This window comes from Lepus europaeus, chromosome 6, assembly GCF_033115175.1.
Source record: "Lepus europaeus isolate LE1 chromosome 6, mLepTim1.pri, whole genome shotgun sequence".
NCBI lineage: Eukaryota > Metazoa > Chordata > Mammalia > Lagomorpha > Leporidae > Lepus > Lepus europaeus.
In genome coordinates, this window is record NC_084832.1 from 93,570 (window position 1) to 117,151 (window position 23,582).

Below are 23,582 nucleotides of genomic sequence, written 5' to 3' on the forward strand. Positions count from 1 at the left end.
AAGTTATTAACCTCTTAAGTTTTATAGAAAAAAAACCCACAAAATTACAATCAAAGTTGCAATAATACCATATTTCAGAGTAAACATTTTTTTAAGGATTTATTTATTTGGGGACTGATGCTGTGGCATAGCAGATAAAGCCACTGCCTGCAGTACTGGCATCCCATATGGGCACTGGTTCGAGTCCTAGCTGCTCCACTTCCAATCCAGCTCTCTGCTCTGGCCTGGGAAAGCAGAAGACGGCCCAAGTCCTTGGGACCCTGCACCCAAGTGGGAGACCCGGAAGAAGCTCCTGGCTCCTGGCTTTGGATTGGTGCAGCTCTGGCTGTTGCGGCAAGTTGGGGAGTGAACCAGCAGGTGCAAGACCTCTCCCTCCCTCCCTCTCCCTCTCCTCTCTCTGTGTAACTATTACTTTCAAGTAAACAATAAAATAAATCTTTTTTAAAAAGATTTATTTATTTGAAAGTCAGAGTTAGAGACTTGGGCCATCTTCTTGGACCATCTTCTGATGCTTCCCCAGGCATATTATCAGGGAGCTGACTTGGAAGTGGAGCAGCTGGGCACCCAAGTGGGATGCTGGCATTGTATGTGGCAGCTTAATCCAGTACACCACACCACCAGCCCCAAGATAATAATTGTTTTGTTTGTAGATTCAGTTATTTATTTGAAAGACAGAGTCAGAGAAAGGAAGACACAGACAGCATCCATCTGCTGGTTCCCTGCCTTGATGGCTACAATGGCCAGGGCTGGGCCAGGCTGAAGCCAGGAGCCAAGAACTTATTCCAGGTCTTCCATGTGGGTCCAGGGGACACATGAGGGCAGATGCACTCAAACCATCTTCCACTGCTTTTCCCAGGCCATTAGCAGGGCACTAGATCAGAAGTGATGCAGCCAGGACTTGAACCAGTGCCCACATGGAATGCTGGCATCACAGGTAGCGCCTTAACCCACTGTGCCACAATACTGACACCAATAACTGTTTTTTTTTTAAATGCATCAATCTCTTAAATACTACAGAAACAAAAAGTGTACCTATTAACCTCTGTTACAAAAATATTAGCTTTTATAATTGCCCATGCATTTGCCCTCAAGCTAGTATCTAGTGTCCTTTCATTTCCTCCATGCAGGGCTCCCTTCAGCATTTCTTGCTGGGCAGGTCTAGTGATAATGGACTCAGCTTCTGTTCTCTGGGAATGTTTTTATGTCTCCCTCATTTTTGAGGAATAGTTTTGCTGAACATAGGACTCTTGGCTGACAGGTTGTTTTTGTTGTTGTTGCTGTTTTTGTTTTTTGACAGGCAGAGTGGATAGTGAGAGAGAGAGAGAGAGAGAAAGGTCTTCTTTTTCCATTGGTTCACCCCCCAGTGGCTGGCGCGCTACGGCTGGTGCACCGCGCTGATCCGAAGCCAGGAGCCAGGTGCTTCTCCTGGTCTCCCATGCGGGTGCAGGGCCCAAGCACTTGGGCCATCCTCCACTGCACTCCCGGGCCATAGCAGAGAGCTGGATTGGAAGAGTCTGGCGCCTCGACCGGGACTAGAACCCAATGTGCCCGTGCCACAGGCAGAGGATTAGCCTAGTGAGCTACGGCGGCGCCAGCCAGGTTGTTTTTTTAATTTTAGCAATTTGGAGGTTAGAAAGCAGTGGGCCAATATATTCTGAGTTTGTGGTGAGAAATTTGATTTAACTGTCATCTTATTGAAGACCCTTTATACGTGATGAGTCATTTCTTGCTTTCAAGATTGTTTGTCTGGCTTTTCAGACTTTGATTATGATGTCTCTGTGTGGATCCTTTTAGAGTGCATCTTACATGGAATTCATGAAGCTTCATGGATACTTTCATTCATGTTTGGGCCACTGCATCTACATGGGAGACTCACAGAATGTTTATGTTAGTCCCTCATTGGTGTCCCACATGTTCCTTAGTCTCTGTTCACTTTTCTTCAATTTTTTGTTTGTTTCTCAGAGACAATAGTATCATTGGTGCTGGTTCAAGTTCATTAATTCTTTCTTCTGCCTCTTCAAATCTGCCCTTGAATTAAGCCAGTAAGTGCTTCACTTTAGTTATTGTAACTTTCAGTTCTAATACTTATTTTGGATTCCTTTTTAGGTTTTCTATCTCTTTAAGGATACTGTTTTGTTCACACATCATTTTCACATCTTACTTCCATGAGCATTTTAAGATGTTTATTTTAGAGCCTTTGTCAGGTACATCTGCCATCAAGTCTTTTCTGGGATGGTTTCTGTTGGTTTATATTTTCCTTTGAATGGGCCTATTTTTTAGTTTCTTTGTATGCTTTAGGATCTTTAACATGTTACCTATTGCTGAAAACTAATGATATGGTAAATCTAGAATCAGATTCTTCCCCTCCTCCAGGTAGGAGTGTTCTGTTTTTGGATTGGTATCAGCCGTTTCTGTGCTGGGGATAATCCCTAAGTTATAAACATGCTTTTCCTGGGCTTGCATGGTCACTTTCCCCATATGCAATTGTTTAGAACGTGCTAGTCTCCAATGTCTGGCCCCCAAAAGAAGAAAAAGAGAGGAGGTTCAAGGGATGCCATCTCTGGAAGTCACTTCAGCTGATGGGAGAAGGGCTCAAACTCCTGCAGTGGTCCCCACGTGTGCCTCTGATCAGCAGAAACGGCACAGAGCCCTGGTATTTGGAAGGCAGTGTCCTTTTTGCCCACCCTGGCTCTTTAAGGCTGTGTGCAAGCTCCAGGGACACCTGCTTAACTGCCCTCTGGGCCTAGGGAGAACTGTTACTCTGCTAAGAGCGGAAATGGACTAGAGCAGTAATTTACCATCCAAGCCTTCCCGGGAAGTTGCAAGTCCTCAGTAGACTCCAGTTCCAACAGACAGATTCCGGGTGCTTTCTACTTCCCAGAATTCTCCCTCTTTTTCTTTCTCTTTTGTTGGGTGTTTTAAAGTCAACAGGCTGACAATGAGACCCTAAGTGCCTGCCTCTGGGGTGGTGCTGGCTGCACGAGGACAGCCTATGTTTCAGATTCTCTGTGCCCCAGAACACCAAGTAAACCCTGCTACCAGAGAAAAACAGACCCTTCTGCAGCCTCCCTGCCCCACAGCATCGGAGCAGCCTCATCCATGTGGGCAGGGCATCCACTCATCCTCAGAGCAGTCCAGCCTCTGCCGCTCTTTGTTTCGTCTTCCCTTTCACAACAAATTTAGGGTCTTAAATTCTTTAATTTCTGGAATAATTCTGATTTCTAAGAATCAAATATTAATTGGGGTGCGTTCTAGGGTATTTTCTCACCTGTTTTTGCAACAAATGCTGATTCTTCAAATAACTTTTTTTTAAAAAAACATTTTGTAAGCTGTATTAAGTGTAGAAACGGGAAGGCCTTTTCTTGTGTGTGTTAAAGGTAACAAGAAACAGGGTTCACTGTGGATGCAGATCATGAGGGGACTTCAAAAAGTTTGTGGGAAATGGAATTAAAAAATAAAAATATAAACTGTCTTAAAGCTATTTGTAAGTGATGGTGCCAGACATTTAGCCCATCCCTAAAGAGCTGAGGGTCCTGGGGATAAACTGAAGCCTGTGTACTATTCATACATTAACTGGAGAAAAAGGAAGGCCAAGGGAGAAGGAGCCAAATCAGGACTGTAAGGCAGAGGCCCAGTGCTTTCCTCAAAATTCTCACAAAACTGGCCTTGTTTAATGCGAGGAACAGACAGGAGCACTGTGGAGATGGAGAACGACCCCCTGGGGCAGTGTCAGCTTTCATCACTGTAACAAATACCTTAAAGGAGCTACTTTCAAAGGAAAGAGGTTCATTCGGGCTCAGATTTGGAGGCCCACATATGTGTACTTTGAATTTCCCAGGGTGTAACTTCCAGAGGCTACATGACATGCGATGACATAATCCCTCTGACAGTGAAATGCAATGTGGGGGTATTAGCTGGGGCTCAAGAAACATACGACAAAACAGACACATGCGTGCATGTACACACAGGCACACACATACACACAAGGGAATTAGGAAATCGGCTCACAGGATCACAGAGGCTACAAAGTTTGACAATGGACGTGTACAAGCTAGAAGCAGGGTGCCAGCATTGTGGCACAGCAGGTTAAGCTTCTGCCTGTGATGCCGGCATCCCAGATGGGTGCCAGTTCAAGTCCCAGCTACTCCACTTCTGATCTAGCTCCGTACTAAAGCGCCTAGGAAAGCAGCAGAGGATGGCCCAAGTGCTTAGGCCCCTGCAACCACATGGGAGAACCAGAAGAATCTCTGGGTCCCTAGCTTCAGCCTGGCCCAGCTCTGGCCAGTGGGGCCATCTGCAGAGTGAACCAGCAGATGAAGGATCTCTCTTTGGCTATCTCTTCTCTCTCTAACTCTGCCTTCCAAATTCAAATCAATCAATCAATCCTTAAAGAAAAAAAATCCAGAAGCCTCAACAAGGGAGACCAAAGGTCCAAGAGCCCCAGGTAGGGCAGCAGCAGGAGACAACACACCCGCCCTAGGAGAAGGAGCCAGAGACTATCTCCCTTCTTGGCTTTCCTGCTCCATCCCAGCCCCAGCAACTGGGTGAGTCTCCCCAACTCAGACACACCAGGAGTAAGGCTTCCCCAGTTCTCTAGGCATCGCCCAAATCAGCCATCACAGTGTGCACGTATGTTCTTGTGTTTTAAACGTTTCTGTTTTCAAGTACAAGAAACATCAACAGATTTAACCTATCCTTGGATAGGTTACACCCTCTCCTTGGTAGGGTAATTTTTAACAACGAAAAAGGATGCTGAGACTAAAAAGTGTAAGAACCAGTTTTAAATCGGCATTTTCTAAGGAACTCCAGGCAACAAGCCAGAACCACCAAGACATCTCAGAAACGAGGTGCACTGTGTCCTGCCATCTCAGATCAGAGACAATGTGCAATGAGGACCATCTGGTCCATGCTCTGAGCAGGGCCTGCTGCCTGCAAGCCAAATAAAGCCTGTGCCTCTCTTTTATAAAGTTTTTTTGAAATAACGGTCTCACCCATTCACTTACACATTGCTGCAGGTGCCTTATCACAAGAATGGCAGAGCCCAGTGGCAGACACATGGCCTGCAAAGTGTAAAACATCTTACCACCCAGCTCTTTTCAGCCAGGACCCTTGTAAAAACACAGCAAGTATTTCTCCCATGGACAAGAACACAGCCATGCCATGAAATTGGCTACCTCCAGCAGTCATGGGTTTTTAGGTGACAAATGATTTCTGAGTTTTTAATGTAGAGACATTTCATAATTAATCACTAACAAGAAATGGGTACAATTAGAAAAATATTCAAATAGAAGCCACATTTTAAAAAAACATATTTTATACAAAATTCTACTTAGGAAAAGTACCATAACTTCAGGACTTAAAACCCACAGCAACAAACACTTTTATTTAACAAATGGTTAAAGCACAGAGTCAAAAACATTAACATTTTAAAAAAGGAAGAAGTACTGTAGAACACAGTTTTAACATTTACATTAAGCTATTTAAAAATAAAAGTGCCTAAGACCCAGAAAGGCAGGCTATAGAAGCTAACCCGGGTTATCCCTGTCCCACATGACATTTCTGCTTCTCTGGAGATCTAGCGACCACAATGGCGTATCCATTCACAAGGCTGTGAAACTGTTTTATCCAGTCAGCGGCCAAACCAAAGGGCAAGAATGAAAAAATACAATAGACTTTGAAGAAGTGGCTGAATTTTAGTGGTTACAAAGGAACAAGAACTGCTCTTGGCACTGTAGCTCAGAGAGGGCTAACAAGAAACACCAGACACAGATTTTGACCGATCATGTGCTAAAAACTGCAAAAGACCCAAAATGGATGCTATTCACAAAGTGCTTTAGAATTAATACCAACACAGTACTAATTTTTTTCCATGTTTTACTATTTTTTCTACTTTCTAATAAATAAATCATTTCCTGTTATGGCTAAGTGGTAAATATTAGCTTATATTAAGAATGTTAAAAGTCTTTTAAATTTATGCCCAATTTTTAAATGCTCACTCCTTTGAGAATGATTTCCAGATGTCTCCATGTCCCCTCTGTATTTCCTGCATGCAGCTCCCTTCCTAAGGAGTCAGGTTACGTTCCAGGGTACAGATCTCAGGGATGCCCTTCTCATCCATGGGGACCAGAGGCTGTCACAAACAAGGTGCACACAAGGACTCACTCTGCTTCTTCACTCTTCTCGGGACCAGTCCCTGCTGAGTCTTCTGCCTCCCCACTCCTCCCGCCAGAGACCTCCTCAAAGGGTCTTTGGCCACACTCACATACTCGGAGGCGAGTTCCTGGCTGATGCAGCTGCATGGCCGGCTGGTCCTGCCAAGGTAGAAGAAGAGCAAGGTCCCCCAAGGGCCAACACCACACACAGTCTATCTCTGTAGGCCTGATGATAAAGCTGTATAAAGGAAATCAACCTTACGGCTGAAATCAGCCCTTTTCATAGCACATCCCAGAAGCTAGGCATTATGAGGCCAAAAAAAAACTATGGAAAAAGAGAGAGTTGGAAATCAAAGTAGGTATCTGTGAAAATATTATTGCTCAAACCACTCTGTAGGAAACAGCAGTCAGGGCATTGCCCTCCCAGTTTGAGATGAAAACTCAAACAGGTCCATCTTGGACCCTCAAGGTAAATACAGGACTGAAATAAAATGAGGCACAGACATCCAGTGACAGCCTTTCAGATCTGTGAACCAGAATAGTTACTGACACAGTAACAAGCAATTTCCATGCAGATCACAGCTGGCCTCCCTATCCACACCATGCAACTTCCGTCAATCCTGTGTTTTCTGTGCAGGACCAATTTAGGCATGACTGAGCCATTTCATTATTCATTAACAATCAGAATGTTTTAATATAAAAAATTAATGAAATATCTTTTATTTTCTCTGCTTAAGGGTAAACTTCTTAACATTTTATTACTTATTTTTATTTACTTGGGCAGGGGAAGGGAGAGGGAGAGAGAGCGCCAGGGGCCTGAATTAATCAAGTCTCCCACATGCATGACAGAGACTCAACTTCTTGAGCCATTACTTACTGCCTCCCTCCAGGATGTGCACTGCAGGAAGCTGGAGTCAAGAGCAGAGCTGGGGCTCAAACCCAGGCACTCCGGTACAGAGAGCAGTGTCCCAAAGAACTCCTTAACTGCTGCATCAAGCACCCTTCTCTAGGGATAAGCTTTGTACTCCTTTCCTCAAACAAACTGAATAAATGTGCTAGTTTTATAGTAAATAAAACTAATTTTACCTGGTGAAAAATAACTTGATTCTCTGAGAAAAGATGATGGTTGATTTCATTCCCAGATCTGAATTTCAGGGTGGACAACTACCCTAGTAATGTTTCACACTGTCAGAATAGAATCCCAGACCTCAACACAGCCAGGCAGATTTTTCATTTCTAGTTTAATGAAAAAATTTCTGTTTGCAAAGAACAGCTGTAAGACCGTGGACATACCACATGCACCCTCAGCATGGAGCTGAGCAAAGATCCCCAGCTGAGTCATGAACCAGGTCCCTGGTTCTCTGCGGCCTCCACAGGGACACTCCCACCCTGGCTCCCCTTCCTCCCTGTCTCAGGCACGTCCTTTCCCCCATCCCAGCTCAAAGGCTGCTCACACTCATGGTGAGCCTGTGCTTTCTGCCATCACCTGCAGGACATCTTTGTGTTTCAACTTTTTTCTTAAAACCTTCTCGCCATGTCCCTTTGCTCTTTCTCACTGTCGATCCAAGACCTGTGACTCAACACAAAGGGTCAGTAACCCGTGAAATCCACCCGTCTCCCTGTCTACACTGAGTTCCACCCGAGTACTGCCATCTGCTACCAAGAGTGACAGACATGCTGTAAGCATTTTGGTACTCCACGTACTTTTCCAATTCTCAATAACCCTCCAAAGTAAATAAAATGCCTCCTTTTCTTACAGAAAAAGTCACCGAAACTAAGAATGGTGGAGAGGCTTTCCTTGGAGCCCAGGAGAACATCCCATCCCAACACAGCCCTTGCTACTGACAGCGTGACTTCTGTTTCAAGCATAGATAAAATAAATAGCTTGGTAATGCCAGTAGTTATATTTATGCATCTACTGAAACACTAAATGAATAGTAAACAAATAAATAGCTGCTCAGCTCAACGGTTCTTAAAGTCAGAGAAAGCCCAGCTGCATGTGGCCCGTGGCCAAGGGTGGATCAGGAGCAGGTCTCTCTGGTCCAGAGGGTAGAGTGCTGTGTCCAGAGAAGCTCTCTCCACAGAGCTGCACATGAAGCAGGCTTGTTCTTGGGCCAGGACTCCTACTGCTCACTGCATTGGACACCCCAGGACACACAGAGGCAAGGCCAGCAGAAGGCAGGATCAAGAGATGCTGGTCAAAACCCACAGCTGAGGACTGAGGCAATTTACCTAACACTTGGAATCTATATTTCTATCACAAAAGACCTGCCAGCCCTAAAAGAATGGGCTGTGAATTCTGTAGACAACGTGAAGGAGGACCAGAAGAGCAACCAAGCCAGCATTTCATGACAAACTGATAAAAATCACAAGGGAGGAAGACTGAAGATACAGGATCCAGAGCCCAAGAGGAGACACCTGAGTAGAAAAGGGAAGTGGCCGAGACAGCAGCCGTGATCAGCAGCAGATAGGGCTGAGGACCCAGGGGTCTCCTGGGTTCCTCCCATGACTGCTGAGAAACAAACACGCATGCACATGTCCTGCAACACTCTACACGCTTGGACTGACACAGGTACACCCCTACGACTGGAAGCTCAAGTGTGGTAAGAATGAAAGCTTGCTCACTTCTCCCTGAGCTCCTCCAGCGAGCTCTCCAAGGACCTGGCCTTCACGACTGTGCAGGAAGCACAGGTCTCCAGCTTTCCATCCCCAATATCAGTTTCCTCGCCTCTTTCTTTTGGTTTCTCTGTAGTGGGTTCCTCTCCCTTTTCTGGTTTCTTAAGAAGCTGAGAAATTATGATATTAGTAAAATACCAACCTCAAGAGCACATTATAAAAGTAGTTGTTAAATAAAAATATATACTAAATATCAAGCCCAAATATCTAAGTAACAAAATGATGTAAGCTGAAAGTCCAAAAAAACCACCTGGATTTGGTTCAATACACAGTCAATATTTCAGCCACTAAAATATTCTGTAGTTACAAGAAGTGGTGAATTAAAAAATGTCACAAACAGGAGGTTCACAATTTTCCAATTTCAATGTGAAAGTTAATGCATCCACAGTTGTATGCCACTTAACAACATTCTGGATGCATGTCCCTAGGCAGTCATGTTATACAAACACAGAATGTGCCTTGTACAGACACAAGCTGTGCCATCCCCAGGCCATGTGGTCTCACAGGGCCTCCACTGCACATGCCATCTGTTGTGGATCACAGTGTCCTCCGAGGCTGTGACTTATCTAGGTACACACACAGAGAACTGTCTGAAAGGCTCTCTGTATATGGTGTGAACAGTGACTACCAGTCTCTGACGATTTTCTTTCCTTCACCACAGGTTCTAGTTTATCTAAAATAAACAAGTATTATTTCTGTAATTTTTTTCAAAAAGTTGCTGTCGGTAGATGGCTTTTAGGATACTTCACAGCTTTCAAAACTTATGACCCTCTTTCTTACAGCAGATGCAGCAATATGCTGGGACACATCTAATTTGACTGTCTTTGCATCAGGGCCTGTACAGGTAGAATCCTTTGTAGAATAGAGCCAGCAGATGCACTTCTGAGAATTTTATTCTCATAAAATTGAACATATTTTAAATTTCAGTGTAGCAAAACTAGGTATGTTCAGTTAAATGAGTTCACTTACAAACAAAAAAGACATAAGTTGAGGAAAACACTAGAAGTTGTTTCTCATCATGTGAGTGCATTGTCAGCCTGTGTGGACTCCCTAAATTTGACCTTCCTCTCAGCGACTACACTGCTCTCTGTGACAGCAGCAATACAAGCTATGGGTAGGGCAAGTCTCCACCTGCACTCATCCAACAAATGACTCTACCCACAATCTTCACTCTGTGCCTCTGATACCATCTGCCTGGGGCCAGCTCAGGCCTCACAGTTAGGACATGACACTGACGAGGGCAACAGAAGGAGCTAGAGGGCTCCACAGGAACAAGGTGGAAATTGAGGCTAGAGGAGAAGGCATCACAGCATATCTGGGTGGAGGGAGTAGGCATAGAAGCCTGAGGAAAACAGCAGGTGCACTTGAAAAAAATTCATCAAGCAAGAGAGCTGGAGATGAGCCAGGAACACTCACAGAAGAAGGTAGAGCGGATGTGTAGGAGCTCCACAAGGTCATCAGGAGATGAACAGCTATTGACAGGTGTGTTCTTGCCCAGCATCCATGTTTGTGTAACCTGGTCACACAGCCTCGTCTGTGCTCATGCTCATACGTGTACCTCAGTCACAGACACACACCTCATTTTTCCTTACACTACGTATGTGTAACCCAGTCATACTCACATGATCTCATCTGTGCTTACACTACTTACGTGTAACCCAGTCATATACACAGAATCCTTGTATGTGCTTATGCTTATACATGGACCTCACTCTCTCACACGCATACACCTTCATATGTATGTACACTACATACATGTAACCTGGTCACACACAAAGCCCTGCCTATGCTCGTAACTTGGTCACACACTATTTAATGTGCAGCCCAGTCACAGACACATACATCTTTCTTGAAGCACTCCATGAAAAAGATCACACAGTTTCCAGGATGATGTTGTCTAGCCTTTAACTTGTACGTTCTGGAATTTCACTTCTAATTTAAGCTCACAGTACAGTTTCAGAGTTCTCAGGGAACTCAACAGCTGGGTCGCTCCTACAGTCAGGACTGGTCAGGAGGACGTGCTCCACGTCTCTGCCTTTCATCTGTCGGCATATTGCTCCACACACTTTTTTTTTTTTTGGGGGGGGGGTGGTTAATCATTTAAATTCTCTGAATGACTTGTGGTCACAGATCCCCAAGTTGAGCACAAATGTTTATCAAAAACTAAGCTTGGGGCTGGACGACCTGAATCTCAAATGTCATTTTTGGCCACTGTGCCAGACACTCAGGGCAGAAGCCAGGGTTGGTTGCTCACTGTTGCTGCCTCCGATCTGCCACCTAGAGTTTGCTTTACCAGATTTGGATGAAATCAGCTCTTTCTCGTGCTACATTTATTCTGATTTTTTTTCCTATGTGAAGGACACTGAACTTACTTTTACTGACTTAAATCTGTTTCATTTCTTTGACTTATTTTAGATTCTAATTTCATTCTTAAAAAAACATAAAACTAAAATGCTATACTCCAAAAGTTCTACTTGAAATTATAGTTGACATGGGCTACAAGTTTCAATGGTTCTTTCTGAAAACTGTCAGTAAGAAGCTGCTGACAAGTGATTTTGAGAATGTGAAGCATGAGGCACTGCGGTAGCTGTTGGTCTTGTCTGGAAAGGGAAACAAGGTCAGATGATGTTTGCATGCCAGTGACCGTAATGTTTACAAATGGGTCACTCCTGGTGCATGAGCAGGAAGTGACAGAGCTAGATTTATTAGCTGTCTTTCATGGACTATCTTACTTTTGAGAACATGTTTGTTAGAAGGAATCCGTTTGCTATACTTTGGTTACGGAGAGCTGTGTTTGTGCATCAAAGAGGCAAGGACACAGAAGAAGAAGGGTTCGAAGTTGCTTCCCAAGGAAAAGCCTGGTTTTGTCCATTCAGCCCCTTTCCATGCCAACGCGGGATCGACCACCTTTATTTAACAGCCTTGATTGGGCTCCTGAATTTCACCGATGTTATCAGATTATGCAATTTTAAAACCACATAGATCTTTACACAATTCTTATCAAAGCAAACTTAAACTGCTACAGACAAATGTTTTAGGGACAGATGCTTTATCTATTCTTCCTGCACATCTGTATCTTTTATCTCTGAAGCAAATGTGCTTGAATGACATTCTATTCCCTCTTAAGTTCTGAAGACAGAAACATTTTAAGAAACAGTGTTGTTTATTAGTGCTGCTCAGTTATTCCAGGCTTCCTTGGAAAGCCATATGACTGGCTTGGATAGTAAGATGTGGGCAGAAAAAACACATGGCACCTCCTCTTGCAAGCTTTAAGGACTGTGTGCAATTTTCCAAGTCACACATCCCTCTCCTGTCATAAAGACTGACAGCAGATGCCAAGATGGAGCCTCCATCAGCTTGGGCCACCAGATGACCACTGCAAGCCGTCTACTGATACAGAAGAGACAGACGAGCAAGAAATGAACTGCAGTCTGGTTGGACCCAGAGATCCTGAGACTGCAAGTTCCTGCAGCATTGCCTGGCCAGGCTTGAGTGAGCAAAATGGTTGTGTGTTTTTGGAGGGTTACTGTTCAGAAATTGTTCACTCTATCACTAGTGAATTCCACGGGAGAAATTATGTTACAGCAAAACCCTAGAAAATCATTTGCTTCCCTAGAAAAACTATTCCTAGAAAAAAGAAATGAAATGTTTCTTCAAATTACCTTAATCTTTCCTTCTTTCTCTGTAGTTTTCTTTTGCTTATCTGCCTCTTTTCTTTTGCATCTCTCCTCTTCTCTTCTCTTTCTTTTCTCTTCTTCCCGCAAGCGTTTCTTTTCTAACTCTCTTCTCCTTCGTTCTTCTCGTTTCTCCTCCCGAATTCTCTGCATCCATGGAAAAACATGAGTATGAATCATCTGCATGGAAATGGCAGATCCAGGAAGGAAGGACACTCACCAGGTAGAGGGCCAGACCTACCTGCTTTTCCAATTTTCTATTTTTAATATATTCCAAAAGAGGCGTAGTTCTTCTAGCTAAAACACAGAAATTTTGTGGCGTTTAATTCCAAAAACACGATTTCTTTTCAAGTACTTATCTTCAATTTAACCCTTAAGTAATTAGAGGAATAGTACTATTTGTGAAATTTACATGGGCATACACTGTACCAGAGTTCTTGGACACAGCATATGCATAATTCCTGGCTCTTTAGAGTCATAAAACACCACTCACAAAGATGGCATAGAAGTGGAACAAGCAGGTGTTAAACTTCCTGAATGTCATGAGTACCTCTTCCTACTTCTGCAGATACATCACATCACTACTTATCATACTTATACATTCACTTTGATCCACAAATATTCTGGAAATTTATTCCTTTTTTCCCTTGTATTACAGGTGCAGCATCCCTAATCAGAAAATCTGAAACCTGAAATGTTCCAAAATCTGAACCTTCTTGAGCACTGACCTGACCTGGGAAGCTACACCTGATCTCATGTGCAGGTTGCTGTCAAAACACAGGTGCGGGACCAATGCTGTGGCGTAGTGAGTAAAGTTGTTGCCTGCAGCACCGGCATCCCACATGGGTGCTGGTTCAAGACCCAGCTGTTCCACTTTCAATCCAGCTCTCTGCTATGTCTGGGAAAGCAGTACAAGATGGGCCAAATGCTTGGACCCCTGCACCTGCATTGGAGACCCAGAAGAAGTTCCTGGCTCCCAGCTTTGGCTCGGTGCAGCTCCAGCTGTTAACAGCCATTTGGGGGGGTGAACCAGCAGATGGAAGACTTCTCTCTCTGCCTCTGCTTCTCTATAACTCTTCCTTTCAAATAACCTCACAGGTGCATCTACCTGCATGAAATTATCTTCAGGCTGTGTAGGATACACACAAAACATATATGAATGTCACGTTTAGATACAGGTCTTCCCCGTAGTATATATGCACATATCCCCAAATCTGGAAAAATTCCAAATCCAAAACACTTCTGATCCAGGCATCTCAAATAAGAGTGCTGACTTAACCCATGTCCATGCTGTAGATAACTCAGAAGGATAAGACAAAACTCTTTCAAAGTTCATTCAGAAAGTTACCACACATGGCACTGCTAATCAAAATGGCACAGACACTTCCACACATTCTACCTTGGTCCTGCCTTTCATGCCTCTGACCTCTCTGACCTGAACTGGCTTTGCCCTGTAGGTTCTAGCACCTGCACACATGCAGACGCAGGCAGACAACAGTGCCATCTGTGCTGCAGGTCCTCACAATCTCAGGCTGAATGGGCTGCAGAGAATTCCTAAATGCATCTGAAACTGTCATGACATTTCTGGAATTCTGAGGATCAGGAATTAGAGGAGAGCCCTAGCCAGGGGCCCCCAGAAACAAGGGCCCCTGACACAGTGACATCACCTCAAATGGCACCTGAAGAGGAGCTCTGCCGGGCACAGGAGCTATGGAAGGAACTGATGTCATCGTACAAACCCACACTGACTGGCAAGTACAGTGACTATGGAAAAACCCATCCTCTGTGTTGACCAAGCCTCTGGCTCAGCGTAAGGACAGGCACTGGAACAGGTGAGATCACCTCAGATGAGCTACAGCCTGACATCCTTTGGATCCTGTCTCCTACAAACTGGCTGCTCTGTTACCCACAGAATTCATAGGACTGGGAAACAAGACCCTACATAAGAAAGTGTTTTATAACCCGTAAAAGTATACTTTATCAACAAACATGCATAACCAATAATATCAATTTAACCAGTCCAAGGACAGCTACCACTGCTGTTCTGTGTGCTGTACACTTATCTCACAAGAGGAACGCGAGGCTTGGGAAGGCAATGGCACTTGCTGGGTGTCACCTCTTCGAGCTGATTCCAGGCCTGTGTGCTCTGAAGAAACTCATGACACAGTCCTTGCCAACTAGAGTTTCCTATTTCCATTTCACCCTAAGACTTGCACATGAGAAGCTACTGAAAACCAAAAGCTAAAAAAGCAAAAGGTAACTGTATAAACTGCTTGCTTAAAATTCAAATTTCAGACTGGAAGCAAGGCTCTGAGACCCAGTCCTGGGATGGATGAATGAATGAATGAATGAATGAATGCCAGGAGTCTCACGGTTCAGCCCAGCAACGTCTAAGGCTCTGAGGACTGTGTGGCAGGCCCTGAGAGACACACTGGCACTGCGAGATGAAGGGGACACAACAAAAGGCAGCAAAAGGGCTACCTTAAAATGCTCTGAAATGACAGACCCTGCACAAGGGGACACTGAAGCAAAGTGAAAAAGGAATGGGAGGGGCAGGAAGGTCATTTCTGTAATGGCTCTGCTTTTCCTAGCTCTCCTTAAATTTAGTGAGTTCTACAGTGAAATCTCAATTTTTGCCCCTGAAACTTACCATAGTCCTTGCCTTCTCAGTGTCAGTGCCACAATTTACAACTCCAAGAATCTTTTTTTTTTTTTTTTGCCCCTGACCTCCCACATCCAACCCACCAGCATGTGTGGTCTACTCCACCTTCCAAAATACACATTGCATCTGCCAGCCTAGCACAACTTCCTGGACCACAGCAAAGGTTGCCAACCAGAGACCCTGCCCCTTCTCCAGGAGTGGGAACATAAGTAAGACCTCTTGCCCAGTGTGCACTCCCTGCCTCTCCAACCACACTGCCCCTTGCTCCTTGTGCACGTGCTGCTCGTACAGTCCCACGGCTCAGCCTCCAACTCTGCACAGCTTTCCTTACCTTCTGCCACTTCACAGAGCGCACAGGAAATTTCCTGCTGCTCCACTTCACTACACTTGTGGTGTCCATCACCAACCCAGAGGCTCTGCCTACTCCCCACAACCCCCACGAGAAGGCAGCCATGAAGGCAGACACTTGTATATCCTGTTCACTGCTCTGTCCCTCGTCCAGACCCAGAGTTGGTACAGGCAACATGTATCCTCAGTACACCCTGTCATTCACTTTAGTGCTTTACTTTGCATACAAAATCATGAAAATGGAGAACAGATTCTTTAAATAAACATCCCAAGGGGAAAGAGGAAGGAGCAAAGCAGACCGGTGAGCTCCCTCGCCCTCGCCTCCAGTTCTCCCAGGAGAGTTTCAGGACTGGCACTGGTTTTCTCTTCTTCCACAGAGTAAGCTTCTAAAAACCTCTTGTACTCAGGATCTATGAGGGGAAAAAAATGCAAAATCAAAATAAATATATTCCTCCCCAGGCCTGGGACAGGAATCATCCTCGATCAGTGGGTTTACTCTGACAGCTTCACGAGCCAGCATTTGCAAAGAGCTTACCATCTTCGATGCTTCCAGTCTTGGCATCTTTCTTCTTCAGCTTTTTCTTGGCTACCTTCTGGAACGGAGCAAATTCAACCACAGCTGGGTACTCCAGGCCTTCAACCACAAACAGACCCAAGACCACCGTGAGCCTCAACTCCGTCGTTTGGAAGGCCCTGCTCTACCCTACACAAGGACAAGCCTAAGGTTCTAGACCATCACCACTGCTGAAACTCAACTTAATACTGTTCTCAAACACCTGAGCCCTCGCCTGTCAAACTCCAGATTCCAACAGAAGAGGAGCGATTACTCATTAAACAACAATTCTTTACACTGTAGGTCACAGTTCTGTAATGATACAGTCACAAGTCACCAAACCCAAAGGTAACTTACACCTCATAATTAAAATATCATCAAATAGGTTTCTCAGTGTCAGTTTACATTTATATTAAAAGGTTAATTCAATCTGTTAAAGAAGGTCAGAGAAATTACTTTGCTTAAAAGAGACACACTGGGCCATCACTGTGGCACAGCACATTAAGATGCTACCTGCAACGCCAGCACCTCACCTGAGCACTGGTTTGAGTCCAGGCTGCTCTATTTTTTGTTTTTTAATTTATTTGAAAGTCAGTTACACAGAGAGAGAAGGAGAGGCAGAGAGAGAGAGAGAAGGAGAGAGAGGGAGAGAGAGAGAGAGAGAGAGAGAGAGAGAGAGAGGTGTCTTCCACCCACTGGATCACTCCCCAATTGGCTGCAATGGGCGGAGCTGTGCCGATCTGAAACCAGGAGCCAGGAGCTCCATCCGGGTCTCCCACATGGGTGCAGGGGCCCAAGGACGTGGGCCATCTTCTACTGCTTTTCCAGGCCATAGCAGAGAGCTGGGTCAGAAGTGGAGCAGCCAGGTCTCAAACCAGCACCCATATGGGACACCGGCACTGCAGGCAGTGGCTTTACCCGCTACACAGCACCGGCCCCTGCTCTGTTTCTGATCTAGCTCCTGTCTGATGTGCTGGGAAAGCAGCACAAGATGGCCACGTGTGTGGGCCTCTGCATCCACATGGGAGACCCAGATGGAGTTCTAGGTTCCTGGCTTCAATCTGATTCAGCCCCACCATCATGGCTATTTGGGGAGTGAACAAGCAGATGGAAGATACCTCTCTCCTTCCTGCCCTCCCTCCCTCTGTCCCCTCTGTCAGTGTCTTTCAAATAAATATTAAACACACACACACACACACACACAGGGGTAAAAGAGGACCTTCAAAGGGTCAAAGCATGTAAGATCTGCTTCAAGTTAAAAGGTTGAGAATGGAAGTTACTAGTTAGACAGCAAGCTGAGGGGCACAGATACACAAAGAGAAACGTTCACTAAGGGAACCTGTCATCTGCTGCATCAGCAAATGGGACACTTCCACCTCCACGCTAAGCCCGAGTACTGCCTTTGACCTGGCGGCAATGATCAGGTACTGTGACACAGCTCTCATTTCTCTGGAGACATTGCTGCGCTAACCTCAACCATCTGGGATAAAGGTAAGTATCGGGGCCGGCACTGTGGCATAGTGGGTAAAGCTGCCGCAAGCAGTGCCAGCATCCCATATGGGCGCTGGTTCAAGTCCCGGCTTTTCCACTTCCCATCCAGCTATGGCCTGGGAAAGCAGCAGAAGATGACCCAAGTCCTTGGGCCCCTGCACCCACGTGGGAGACCCGGAAGAATCTCCTGGCTCCAGATTGGTCAAGATCTGGCCATTGCAGCTATTTGGGGAGTGAATCAGCTGATGGAAGACCCTACCCCCCCCCCCCCCCCCCGCTGCCCACCTCTCCTCTCCTCTACGTAACTCTGACTTTCAAACAAATAAATATTAAAAAAAAAAAAAAGGTATCAGGAGGCAAGCAGCACTGATGTGGCAGGGATAATGTCTGATGCCTCATAGTAGAAGCTCATTAAATGGCAGCTGACTTGCCCTCTGACCTCGAACATGATTAGAAAGCCACAGTAGGGGCCGGCGCCGCGGCCCACCTGCAGTGCCAGCATCCCATATGGGCACAGGTTCTAGTCCCAGTGGCTCCACTTCCAGTCTCGGCTGCTCCACTTCCAGTCCAGCTCTCTGCTATGGCCCGGGAAAGCAGTAAAGGATGGCCCAAGTTCTTGGGCCCCTGCATCCAATGGGTGACCAGGAAGAAGTTCCTGGCTCCTGGCTTTGGATCAGCACAGCTCCAGCCATTGCGGCCATTTGGGGAGTGAACCAACGGAAGGAAGACTCTCTCTGTCTCTCCCTCTCATTATCTGTAACTCGACCTCTCAAATTAAATAAATAAATAAAAAAGAAAGAAAGCCACAGTAATCAAACAACGCAGGGCTGGCACAAAGATAGGCACACATCAAAGAGACAGCCTAGAATTAAACGACATGTGTGGTTACATCTGTGGCACAAGGGTGCCAGGCCATTCAGGGGGGAAGGGACAGGCTTACCAACAAGGCTGTGGAAACTGGGTCTCTACTGCAGAAAGAGGTTGAATACTAACCTAGCATCGCAATTAAAAATTAGCTCAAGGTGGATTAAACCTAAACATAGGCCGGCGCCGTGGCTCAACAGGCTAATCCTCTGCCTAGCTGCGCCGGCACACCGGGTTCTAGTCCTGGTTGGGGTGCCGGATTCTATCCCGGTTGCCCCTCTTCCAGGCCAGCTCTCTGCTATGGCCCGGAAGTGCAGTGGAGGATGGCCCAAGTCCTTGGGCCCTGCACCCCATGGGAGACCAGGATAAGTACCTGGCTCCTGCCTTTGAATCAGCGTGGTGCGCCGGCTGCGGCAGCCATTGGAGAGTGAACCAACGGCAAAGGAAGACCTTTCTCTCTGTCTCTCTCTCTCTCACTATCCACTCTATCAAAAAACAAAACAAAACAAAACAAAAAAAACCCTAACATAAGCCCTAAAACTACAACACTCTTGAATATGACACCAAGACACATGCAACTAACGTGGAAACAGACAAACTGGACTATATTAAAATAGAAAAACCTCCAAGTATCACACTTCTGCTTCACAGTCAGCAGAGAGAAAAGGCAGCAACTTAAAGAACAGTAGGAAACATGTGCAAATCACACATGTGATGAGGGGCTGACACTCAATGCACAGAGAACTCCTGTAATGCAACAACTCAAAAACACAATTTAAAAAAGGGCAAAGGACTCGGATCTTTCTCCAAAGACGGTATACAAATGGTCAACGAGCACAGGGAAAGATGCCTGACATCAACAGTCATTACAGAATGCACACCTCGGTCCCAAGGAGACAGCATTTCAAACTCTGGAGGTCGCTACTGCAGAACCCAAAAAGAAAAACCAGAAGATAATCAGTGTTGCTGAGGATGGGGAGTCACTGCAATCGTTACCGCTGCTATGGAAAACAAAAACTCCTCATAAAATTAAAAGTAGAATTACGAAATGACCAGCTGACTCCACTTGTGCATCTGTATCTAGAAGAACTTGGGAGCAGGGTGTCAAAGCTCTGTGTGTACACTCACATTCCAGAGGCACCATGCACAACAGCTAAGACGTGGTATACTCACACTGTGGAACATCACTCAGCCTTAAAAAGGAGCGAAATTCTGCAATATGCTGCAACATGGACAAACCTGAGAACATTAAGCGAAGTAAAATAAGGCAGTCACGACATGACAACACATGATTCCACCAACCCGAGGTACCCAGAGCAGTCAAATTCAGAGGCACACAGCAGAATGGTGGCTGCCAGGGCTTGGCACATGTGCAGCTTCAGTGCTGCCAGATGCTGCTCAAGGAGATCACACTTAACACTAGGGAACTGCACCCTTAAAAAAAGGGCAAGCTAGCAGACTTTGTTACATCTATCTGCCAATGCTTAAATAAGGTATTTATTTGAAAGGCAGAATGACAGAAAAAGGGAGGGGAAACAGGGAGAGAGGGAGATATGCTGCATCTGCTAGTTCACTCCCCAAATGCCCACGACAGCCAGGGCTGAGCTAGGCCAAAGCTAAGAGTCTGGAATCTTTCCTGGTCTCCATGTGGGTGACAGGGGCCCAAGTACCCGGTCATCACCTGCTGCTTTCCCCGGAGGGTAGCAGGGAGTTGGAGCAGAAAGAGAGCAGCAGCCTGAATCTGAACCGGTGTTCCGTACAGCATGCCGGCGTCACAAGCAGCAGCTTACCCCACTGCACCTCAATTCCTACCCCACTCCAATATTTTGAAAAGTAAATAAAAGACAGTTGAACAAACAAACAAGCCAACACAAATGTCAAACAGATTTTGCCCTGGCCCCAGCTCAGCCACTCTGACAATCTTGTTTATCCATCACCCTCAGTGGAGAAGGACACGCAGATTAACATGGAGGGTGGGAGGAGAGTGAGAGGGTGCATGAAGAGCGAGACAAATTGCTGTAAGACGGATTCAGACTTGACAGCAAAGAAGCCACACCTGCAGTCCAACGGGGAAGGAGGAGTGGACATCAAAGGCATAACCAGAAGGTACAGGGGATTGAACCCACACAGAGCAGGGCAAATCTTGTCATCCATGCAGGCCTGACTGGAGCTCAGGGTCACAACCCCTCCCCGCGACATTACTGAGAAGGGCTGAAGGATGAACAGTGCTGTTAGGAAGACACACACTCAGATTTAGAAAATTTATATGAAAGAAGGATAAAATATAGGAAAAACTTCACTCTAACAATAATACACAAGTCGTCGCCATTACATAGAATAAATTCTGATTTACAATTTTAAGAGCAGCACACAATCACAATATACTCACAATATCTTATTTTAGATTAGTCTCTGAGAACTGAACTAAAACTCACAAAAATTACACCCAAGCCCATTGGCTTAGAGACTGTAAGAGTTGAAAAACAGTGATAAACCTTTGCTGTCAATGAAGATAAATCCATCAAAACGATCTCGGAAAAGAAGGATGTCATCAGGATTCCTAAAATTGATGTATGCTCTTGAGTAGAGGTGAGGATACAGACTGAAATAAGATACAACAGGAGAACTGCTTAGTGCAAACACAGGGTCCCCTTTACTTCATTTTCTTATGCCAAAACACCATCTCCTGTTTCATTACAACAATTTGGAAATTCTTTAGCAACAAACAAACCAAAAACCACTAGCTGAGATCCTTGCAATCAGCCAGAAAGAGATGTCTTAGGCCCGCTTCTCTGCAACGTCAGAGTTAAGATCCTGGTTCTCAGAGGTTGAAAAAACAAAGGCAAGTGTTCCGAACACCAGGATGTTGTGTTATTCATGACTCATTCAAGAAAATGCATACTGTAAGAGGGACTCCGCGTTAATTTGGATAATATTTGGAGATTTGCTTTTTTTTTTTTTTTAAAGTACTTATGGGAGCCAGTGTTCAGGCATAGTGAATTAAGCCGCTGCCTGCAATGCCAGCATCCCCTATGGCTCCCTGCTAACGGCCTCGGGAAGCAGTCAAAGATAGCCCAAGTGCCTGGAACCCTGCATCCAGGTGGGAGACCCAGAAAAATCTCCTGGCTTTGGCCTGGCCCAGCCCCAGCCGCTGCAGCCATCTGGGGAGTGAACCAGAGGGATGGAAGGGCTAACTCTGCCATTCACATAAAATAAATAAAATTTTTAAGAATAAAGTATTTATGGTGGCCCATGGATGGGGTCCACAGAGAGAACTAAGCGTCCTCCCCTACGCCACGGCCACCAACATTCTGCGCAGGCGGCGACTTCCAGCCCCTTCCAGAGCTCTGCAGCTCGGGGGAATCAGGGCCTTCGGGAGCGGTCAGCTCAAGACCGGCCTGGGACCCCAGCCCAAGATCCGGCGCCCAACGCCTGTCCTCTCATATCCGCCAGTCGTTCTAGACGTCATTCACCTGCTAACGACGCTTTCCTTTGGGCTGACATTCCTATCAATACGCGACAATGACAGGGGCTGCAGCACAGGGCACCCTGTCTCCTGCTGGGTCCGACCCAGCTCACGCACGTCTGCCACTCACTCGGCAGAGCCTCAACGCGGTTCGCTTTCACAGGCCGCACAGACGAAGCACCGGGGACACGCACGGCCAGCAGCCCCGCGGCAGAGACGGGCGCGCCGGCAGCAGGTGCGGAGGCCCGGCCGCCTCCCGCCCTCACCTGAGGTCCGCCGGGAAAAGCTCGAAGTAGTCGTGCGCGGGCAGCGGGCGCAGCTGCTCCTCCAGCTGCCGCTTGGTGAGGCCGGGCGGGAGCCGCCGCACCACCACCTGCGGACCGAGCGGCCGTCAGGGCCGGGGCCCCGCGGGTGCCCGCCCTCCCGCCCCGCGCCCCGCGCCGCCCCCCACCCCGCACCCCCGCCCCGCAGCTGCCCGCACTACCGCCCCGCACTCCCGCCCGCACCCCCGCGCCGCAGCCGCCCGCACCCCCGCCCCGCGCCCCAGCGCCCCGCCCCGCACCCCCGCGCCGCGCCTCCCTCCCGCCCCGCAGCCGCCCGCACCCCCGCGCCGCCCGCCCTCCCGCCCCGCAGCCGCCCGCAGCCCCGCCCCGCTCCGCATCCCCGCCCCGCGCCGCCCCCCACCCCACAGCCCCGCCCCCCCTTGCTGAGCGCTGCCCCCCGCCCCGCACTCCCGCCCCCCGCCCCGCACCCTCGCCCCCCCGCCCCCCTTGCTGAGCGCTGCCCCCCGCCCCGCACTCCCGCCCCCCGCCCCCCCCTTGCTGAGCGCTGCCCCCCGCCCCGCACCCCCGCCCCACCTTGCTGAGCGCTGCCCCCCGCCCCGCACTCCCACCCCCCGCCCCGCACCCTCGCCCCCCCTGCTGAGCGCTGCCCCCCCCCGCCCCGCACCCTCGCCCCCCCGCCCCCCTTGCTGAGCGCTGCCCCCCGCCCCGCACTCCCGCCCCGCACCCCTCTCCGCGCCCCGCCCCACCTTGCTGAGCGCCGCCCTCTTCTCCTCGCGAGCTCTGCCCGCGCCGCCCCCGCAGCCGGAGGACGGGGCTGGCGGCGTCCCGAGCTCCCGTCGGAGCGGGACCTCCATGGCTCTCGGCCGCCCTCGGGCCTCGGCCCCTCGGAGCGCAGGTCGTACCCGCCGCCGCCGCGCACCCGCGGCCGAAACCTCGCGAGAACTCGGCCGCCGCGGTCTCCCGGGCGCGCGCCTGCGGCTGCTGCGGTCCGCTGCGGGGAGGGGCGATGGGAGGCCCGGGCAGAGCCCGGTGGGCGCTGTGCGCGCGCAGGTGTGACCCTACACCTACCTACCGCAAGACCACCATACCAGGTACTCAGAGAACACAGTGCGACACTTCCTGCAGAATGCCGAGGTAGTGCTAGGTAACACGACCCACAACGCCTAGTATGGAATACTGCAGGATATACTTCATGTGGTGCTTGGTACAGACACTGAGCATGGAATACCAATTCTTGGAAAATACCGTGGTAGCACACACTGCCGTGTTTAGTACAGGGCACTTTGATACGATGCTTGGGGCGGAATACCCACTGTAATACTTGGAACAACAGTGAGTGCAAAACAGAATACTTGCAACGGTCAGTCCTTGTTACAAGACTGCAATACTCAGTACTACAATACCACATAAAG

The 23,582-nt window shown here is 47.6% G+C and overlaps 1 protein-coding gene across 1 annotated transcript; it reads right to left on the reverse strand.

The window, feature by feature from the left end:
* Positions 1 to 5,356: 5,356 nt before the first annotated feature.
* Positions 5,357 to 23,088, reverse strand: UPF3A (UPF3A regulator of nonsense mediated mRNA decay). The gene is made up of 9 exons (XM_062193891.1): positions 22,917 to 23,088; positions 22,153 to 22,259; positions 20,916 to 21,022; positions 16,048 to 16,146; positions 15,812 to 15,922; positions 12,744 to 12,799; positions 12,491 to 12,649; positions 8,778 to 8,938; positions 5,357 to 6,311 (listed from the first exon to the last, which is right to left on the reverse strand). The coding sequence occupies exons 1-9, from the start codon at positions 23,022 to 23,024 to the stop codon at positions 6,134 to 6,136; spliced, it is 1,086 nt and encodes a 361-aa protein (XP_062049875.1). The 5' UTR covers positions 23,025 to 23,088; the 3' UTR covers positions 5,357 to 6,133.
* Positions 23,089 to 23,582: the final 494 nt, after the last annotated feature.